Raw genomic sequence first — 8,075 nt, 5'->3', positions numbered from 1 at the left:
GAGGGACCCATGACACATGTCTGTTCTTTCAAAAGACAACTGTTTTTCTCCCTACCATTCAGTATAACCTAATATCCTGTAGGACTGAATCAGAGAAACACACATACAGAAGGAGAGGAGTTTTGGTTTTGGTGGGGGGAGGGGCAGATAAGAAATTAGCATCTGCTTTTATTTACAAGTTGTTTAAGAAAGTGATGTTTGTTGAAGATTGGAAATTGTGATGGTTTCTGCCTACACGCTGTAGGATGGCAAATAAACCCTGGGAACCATTGGAAGCTTAGTTCAGGCATACTCGGTCTGTCTCAATCTGAACCAATAAGCTTCTCTTTTACATTTGTTTTTCTTTCTTTCTTCATGTTATGGCTCTTAAAGTAAAAGAAAGCAAAAAACAGTTTTCCCATACACTGAGCTGAGATCAAAAAGTGTTCAGGTCTGCAGGCCTCGAGCCCAGATGAAGGATTACCAGGAACAGAATGTCTCTTTCCTTCCGTCTACACCCTGGTATAAAGAATAGTGATTCCAGCATGAGGTTATTTACAAGACAGGACTCTGTATCTTTTCCTGTAATGAAAAAGAATCTTTAAAACTTTATCTAGAAGTTTCCTACTGGGATAAGGAGTAAGGAATGTCTTTGAAGACTAGGAAAATGAAAAAGGAACGCGGGCTGCCTGAGGTCCTTGGGGTTGTTTGTTTGGGATAGGAGGCGAAGGAATTCCAAATTTCACGCCCTTAACCTAAACTGGGGCATCCTGGGAAAGCTTCTGGGGAAGCGGGTGGTGACAAAGGCCAAGGGCCGGGCCGAGGGCGGAGCCGGGGCGGAGCGCGGCCGGAGCGGGGAGGCGGGCACCGCCCACCGTGCTCCCCGTCCAGCGAGAGCTTGGCGGCGCCGGCTCCCGAGCCATGGGGAGGTTGGTGGCTCTGAGCTTGCTGGGGATAGCGCTGGCGCTCCTGGGCGAGAGGCTCCTGGCGCTCAGGTAGGTGGGCCCTAGCGCACCGAGGCGCCGGCGCGCGGCCCGGCTGTGGGACGCCCCCCCGAGCTTCCCCCGCGCTCGGGTCCCCAGGCCCGGGTGGCCGCCGGCTGCGGGAGAGGGCGCAGGCCATGCAGGGATTCTCCAGCTGCCGGGCAGAAAACTCCGGGTTGTTCTCAGATCCGCAGCTTGTGAAACACCTCCACCCCCACCCCAGCTTCTAGCAAAACCTAACACAGTTTGGGCTGAATCTCAAGACTTTCTGGGAAGTTGAGGAGCCCCAGCGAGTGCTTTGCAAGCACTCCCAGGCAAACCCAGCTCTTTAAACTTGGAAGCAAAACTATTACTCATGCACTGAAACTTTCATTATAAAGATTTATTTCAAGTCATTGGTGCTGCTTCTCTTTGTTGCCCAAACCAGCCTCCTTCTTTAATAAAGTTGTGCACCATCCCTCCCCTGCCTAAGTTTGAGAAACTTTTCATCTTTCTAATCTTGGCGCTGTGCATCAAATATATTTGAGATATTCAGCGACTGGTCTTACATCACTTCCTTATTTATCTCCACTGAGGAACCCTGAAGCCATAATGTCAAACAGCACAAGCCTAGTGCATGTCCCAATTTAATTATAATGAAAATCACGGATGGGTAGACATCCTAGTTTATAAGTTACCAACTCAAATTTTATAAGCCTCATGCAGATGGATTCCAGAAATACTGAGCACCAATTCTGTATGGTGTGCTGTGTTGGGCTCCTGTAATGGAGTCAGGCACTGTCCTCACCTTTAAGTTCACCCTATTACAGGGGAGAAGAGAAGTAAAACAAATGTATCAATTTGGGTGTCCAGGACAGGTACAAACCAACCCCTGCAGGCTTAAGGAGGAAAGATGGAGCCCTTGAAGGTGGAGTTCAGGAGAAAGAGACTATTTGAAATTGGTCTTGAAGGATGGGTGAAACATATGTGGGGATGAAGGAGGCCATCCCAGATGAAAAACGAAGCATGAACAAAGGGGAACGGGTGGGAAAGTTTGGAGATTAGCAGTAGACCAACTTGAGGGGAGTTAAGGAGTCCAGGGTAGGAAAGGTTTTGAGATGGTTAACTAAGTTCAAAAATTGGGGCCTGCTTTGATAGGCAAAGGAGAACTATTGATGTTGGTGCATGTGTGCGTTTCAACAGGAATCTGTTTAAACCATATAAAGCCTAATCAGTTGCTGTGTTATAAAGCATAGTTAGTTGTGCTACATAGAGACAAAGCTGGAAGGACGGATTGGAGGAGAGCAGTTCTCAATCCTGGCTGTATGTTAGAATCTCCTGGGAGGCTGATGCCTGGGCTGCACCCCCAAAAATTCTGATTCAGTTGGTCTGAGTGGGGCCGAGGCATGAGTGTTCTTTATTTTATTTTATTTTATTATTATTTTTAATATTTATTTATTTTTGAGAGAGAGAGAGCGCACACGAGCATGTGAGTGAGGGAGGGGCAGAGAGAGAAGGAAATAGATCTGAAGTGGGCTCCAGCTCACAAACTGCGAGATCACGACCTGAACTGAAGGCAGACGCTTCACTGACTGAGACACCCAGGCGCCCTGAGCGTTTATTTTAAAAGATTCTCCTTATAATTCTAATATGCAGTTACAACTGAGAAGTAGTAGAATAGAGAGTAAGCAGATATGGGAAAACTAGTTAAGGTATTGCAGTGGTTTGGAGAGAATAACAGAACAGGGGCCCAAACCTGAGCCCCAGTGATAGGGGGGGAAGAAGTCAAAGGTGATGCCAGGGTTTCTGTGTCTACTGACCTATAGCTGGAGCTTTATCTGCTGATAAAGGGGTGCAAGCTGGGGGAAGTGTGTGACAGAGGGAAGAATTCTTACTGGTAGGAAATGGACATGTTGGCCTGAATTTTCATGTTACATAAATCCCCAACTTGCTCTGCAGAACATTCTTGAATTGGATGGTTTTGTACATTCTGTCCAGCTCTCAGTTTCAAAGGTAGTACCACTAAAATTCACAAGCTCATTAAATTGTCCTGAACTTCAAGCCATCAGTGTTCCACAAGCTGAAGTTTTCCCAAATCATGGGTTTTTCTTCTTACCAATCTTAAAATTTTAAATTTAAGTCCCTTTAAATGAGTTATAGTTGCAAACCTAAGAAAAAGTAAATGAAGCTTATTTACATAGAATGTACCTTACAGGTAATTTACAATTTAATGCATCTTTTCTTTAGAGAGATTTGACTGTAATAAATTTTACCAAGCAGTGACTTTCTAGGGTGGTAACTTCATCGGATAGTTGACGCCCTCAATCGGCTGATGTGAGAACGTTAGGATATGTGATAGGTGACTAGATTTAGAAAATAACGCAGGATGCCCAGTTAAATTTGAGTTTTAGATAACCGACGAACCATTTTGTAGGATAAGCAGATCCTATGCAATATTGGGGCATGATTATACTAAAATGTCATTCTTTATTTGAAATTCAAATTTGGGCATCTTGTCTTTTATTTGGCAACCCTGTGATTGTGCCTGCTCTTGACAGATACAGGTGGGGTGCTCAAATGCATAGCATCTCTCCTTTCAGACCCTTAGCGTCTATTTTGAAAAGCAGCATGTTCCTACCTCCCCATAAGGAAAGGCTCTTCAAAAAACAGGCTTTTGTTTTTGTTTTTGTTTTTTTGCTCTCATCTGGTACCAGCTATTTCATTATTCTATTTTTAGAGATGGCGCTTTGGCACTCAAGTTATTTCTCTCCCCCCAGGGCGCCCACTTAAATTTCAACCTGAATTTCAGATAAACAGCGAATAATTTTTTTTTTTTTTTTTTTTTTTTTTTAGGATAAGTATGTCCCAGATGGATAAATGGAATCAAAGCTGTCTCTTTCCTTCTGAACTGTAACTGGCCAAAGTTCCCAGGGGAGGATGGCATATTACAACCAACTTTTCTACTCCTCCCTAGTTGAGCAATAAAGGGGAAAATAGAAAGACACAAATTTCCCTGGGCCAGTTGCTACCTGCTGCAAAGTACACATACTTGAATGAATCATGAGACTTGAGTACATCAGAGACCTATGCGTGAGCAGGAATCCCCAAACAAGCATCTGAATATTCCGCTTGTTGCATGATAGATTTTATGACAGCCGCACCAAAAAGCTATCCAGTCTGCTTTTGAACTCTTCTGAAAGTTCAGGTTTTATTTTTAAACTACCATCCTCCTTATCATTTATTGTGTGACTGCTGTGTGCTGATCACTGTGTCAAAAGTTCTTTATAGTAAACCAAAATGTACATTTACTGACATTTGGAAAGAAATTCCTTTTACATTGATGCCTCCATTCAGTCTTCATATATGTCTTCTTTCCTATATTATACGTGTTAAAACTGAGGCTGGAGGAAGTCAACTAGTAGCTCAACAGGTAATAAGTGCTGAACGTAAACTCCAAACTAGGTCTTCTCGTTTGCCCCCTGCTTCCCCACAGCTTCCTAGCTTTTCTGCCTTTGGAGTAAATTACTTACGTCCAGCTTAACATGCCTAATCACAAATTCTTAGTTACTAAGTACCAGCATTAAGGGGACTCAAGGGGTGAAAATTCCAAGAGGTTTTACAAGTCTGTATACAAAAGATAAAGCCCCTGTTTGTCTATATTTAAGCCTGTACTTAGAAGATAAAGCCCCATCAGTGGTTTGTAAATTCAAAGGCCATGAGATATGGAACAAAGTAATGCCAGGTAGTAACACTGTTTTCCTAGTTTGCTGAAGATGAGGCAATATAATAATTAACTGCCCCTATCTCATCCTGTTCTGGATGGCTAATGCTGTTTTCCTAAGTGAAAGAAATAGAAATTGATTTCATGGTAATGACTGTTAGTTAAGGGTTCATGCTCTGTGGCCTAGATGGCCTGAATTCATTCCTTAGCTCCACTATTTACCTGGGACCTTGGCTTTTTATTTCACCTTTCTGTGCTTCAATGTCCCAATCTGTAGGATGGGGATATCAATACTACCCACTCCATAGTGGGGCTATGAAAACATGAAGTTCATTCTTGTACTTGTAAAGTGCTAAAACAATGCCAAATACGTAGTAAGTGCTCATTGAAAGTTACCTGTAATGACAATGTTCAGGCAGGGTTCTTAGACTTTTGGGCCATAGATCTGTTTGGCAGTCTGGTAAAGTCTTGACTCCTTCTCAACATTATGCTTTTATTTTATTTTTTAATTTTTGTGTGTGGTGCCCCTCTTTTTTTTTTTAGTTTTTATTTTAATTCAGTTTAGTAAACCTGCAGTGTTATTTTAGTTTCAGGTGTACAATATAGTGATTCAACACTTCCATATATCACCCTGTGCTTTTCACAAGTTCCCTCCTTCATCCCCATCACCTATTTCACCGATCCCTCCACACCCACCTCCCCCCTGGTAACAATCAGTTTGTTCTCCATAGTTAAGGGTCTGTTTCTTGGTTTGTCTTTCTCTGTTTTCCCCTTGGCTCATTTTTTTTTTTTCCTTAAATTCCATACATGAGTGAAATCATATGGTATTTGTCTTTCTCTGACTTATTTTGCTTAGCATTATTGTCTGTAGCTCCATCCAGGTCACCACAAATGGCAAGATTTCATTCTTTTGTATGGCTGAATTCTGTTCCATTGTGTATGTGTGAGTGTATGTGTGTGTGTGTGTTGTGTGTATCGCATCTATCACATCTTTATCCATTCATCAACCGATAAGACACTTTGGTGTCCATCATGTTTTTAAATGCATAAAATACAATACATAGGGCTGTAAAACAAAATTAAATACTATTTAAGTATTTAAATACTAAATACTTAATTTAAATACTTAAATGCTGTTACCAGCCTATTTTAAAAATCTAATGATACAACAATGTGGGCTTCTTAATTAAAGCCTTACATAGATATAAAGGTAGTTGAATATGTAGCAATAGATATTTTGAAGTTGCAGTGAGTATAAATGGTATTTTGAGATATCTACAGCAACTGAAATGTGATGTAACAATGTCTGTGATTTCTGTTATTGACAGGGAGACATAGGTACTGCTAGTAGAAACTTCTGTGGCTTCTTGCCTGCAGTCATCATTGAAGGAGACTTACTTTCAGTTAGGTTTAAATAAAGATATATATTTTTTTCCCATTTATGTTCATGGATCCCTGAATTTTACCCACGACCCATAAAGGCCACTGGACCCCTGCTGAAGAACCTTGATGTACCTGTTTCTGGTAGGGGTCATTTGGGAAATGACTGCTGGCTCAGTTGAAGGAAGACCGTGTATATTCTTTGCTGCACTACACCTATCGTATAGTTGTAACTAAAAGAAAAATAACAAAATTTTAATGAAAAAGAAGAGGAAAGTGAGAAAAGCAGAAGGAGCCTGGAGCAGTAGCGGTTGCCTAGAACATTATGTCTGAGGCTGGCTGTGGGTTAAAGGGAAAGAGGGCTATGATTGATTGGCAATGTCTGCATGACAGCAGACAGCCATCCCTGACCTAATTCAGTCACAAGGATGCTGTGGACATAAAGTGTTAGGGAGCAAATAGGCTGTAGCAAAAATGTCACTTATTTGTGTTTGTACCATTTATTTGTTTACTTATTTATTTATTATTTTTAAAAATATATTACTTAAAAAAATTTTTTAATGTTTATTTTTGAGAGAGAGACAGAGTGCGAGCAGGGGAGGGGCAGAGAAAGAGGGAGACACAGAATCCAAAGCAGGGTCCAGGCTCTGAGCTGTCAGCACAGAGCCCAACATGGAGCTCGAACTCATGGACCACGAGATCATGACTTGAGCCAAAGTCAGATGCTTAACCGACTGAGCTACCCAGGTTTCCCTACTTATTTATTTTTAATTTGGTATAAATATATTTGAGCTGACTGATCTCCTAGTCCAAAGAGGTTTGTGTAGTTTTCTCATATATACTCCCCAGACTTCTTAAATTGGTTAACAGGAGTGTTTTCAGTTGCAAATAACATGCATCAAATTAATTATATATAAATAAAGGCTTATTTTTCTCACATGATGAAAACTTTGTAGGTAAGTCATTCTATAGCTTTTCCATCAAGCCCGTGGTCATATAAAAAAATTAGATTCTTCTAGTTTTGTCCTTCAATCCTTCACTGTTGGCTTTATGTCCTCATACTTGTCGTGTTAAGGATACTGAATGGTTGGTATAGTCTCAAGCACTGTACGTGTGGTCATATCATGAAGAAGGGAGAAGGGGTGATGCCAGTTAGCTCTCATCTTGTGTCTTCATTTTCTTTTTTTTTTTTTATAATATTTTTTTTAACGTTTATTTATTTTTGAGACAGAGAGAGACAGAGCATGAACGGGGGAGTGTCAGAGAGAGAGGGAGACACAGAATCTGAAACAGGCTCCAGGCTCTGAGCGGTCAGCACAGAGCCCGACGCGGGGCTCGAACTCACGGACCATGAGATCATGACCTGAGCCGAAGTCTGCCGCTTAACCGACTGAGCCACCCAGGCGCCCCATGTCTGCATTTTCTATCAGGAACAAAAATATCTTTCTCCAAAGCCTGGGTCATATGATTGCCTCTAAATACAGAGGGGGCTGGGAAAGCAAATATTTGGCTTGTCTGTCTCTGCAGTGGAAAGGAGCAAGGAAGAAAGGGGTTGAGAATGGCTTTAGGTTTGTTAGCTAATAGGTCCTACCAGCCTTAATGCAGAAGTTCCCTAATGGGTAGGGAACTGGTAGTTCTACCAGGTAAAAAGCCTAGCAGTATTCTACAAAAAGGATGTGAAAGTCTTGATGGGCCACGAAGGTTGGAAACAAAACCCTATCTTTTCTTCTAAAGGAAAGATAAGAAAAAATGATTTGATTAACCAGAAGTTCTGCACAACTCTTGTGTGACTCCCGTTTTGTTTTGTTTTTTTTAATTTAAAGTGTATTCATTTTTTTTTTTTTGAGAGAGAGAGAGAGAGCGTGGGGGAGGAACAGAGAGACACATGCACAGAAACTGAAGCAGGCTTCAGGCTCTGAGCGGTCAGCACAGAGCCCGACGCGGGGCTCGAACTCATGAACTGTGAGATCATGACCTGAGCCGAAGTCGGCCGCTTAACCAATTAACCAACTGAGTCACCCAGGTGCCCCCTG

The 8,075-nt window shown here is 41.8% G+C and overlaps 1 protein-coding gene across 1 annotated transcript in view; it reads left to right on the top strand.

Moving 5' to 3' along the window:
* Positions 1–849: 849 nt before the first annotated feature.
* Positions 850–8,075, top strand: part of PON2 (paraoxonase 2) — a 28,140-nt gene continuing 20,914 nt past the window's right edge. Inside the window, exon 1 of the mRNA XM_049641489.1 lies at positions 850–974. Coding sequence (XP_049497446.1) covers positions 901–974 — 74 coding nt within the window. The 5' untranslated portion in view covers positions 850–900. The remainder of the gene's footprint in view (positions 975–8,075) is intronic.

This window comes from Panthera uncia, chromosome A2 (genome assembly GCF_023721935.1).
Source record: "Panthera uncia isolate 11264 chromosome A2, Puncia_PCG_1.0, whole genome shotgun sequence".
In the NCBI taxonomy this organism is placed as follows: Eukaryota; Metazoa; Chordata; class Mammalia; order Carnivora; family Felidae; genus Panthera; species Panthera uncia.
The sequence above is the reverse complement of the archived record's forward strand: the minus strand, read 5'-3'. Positions and strand labels throughout refer to the sequence as shown.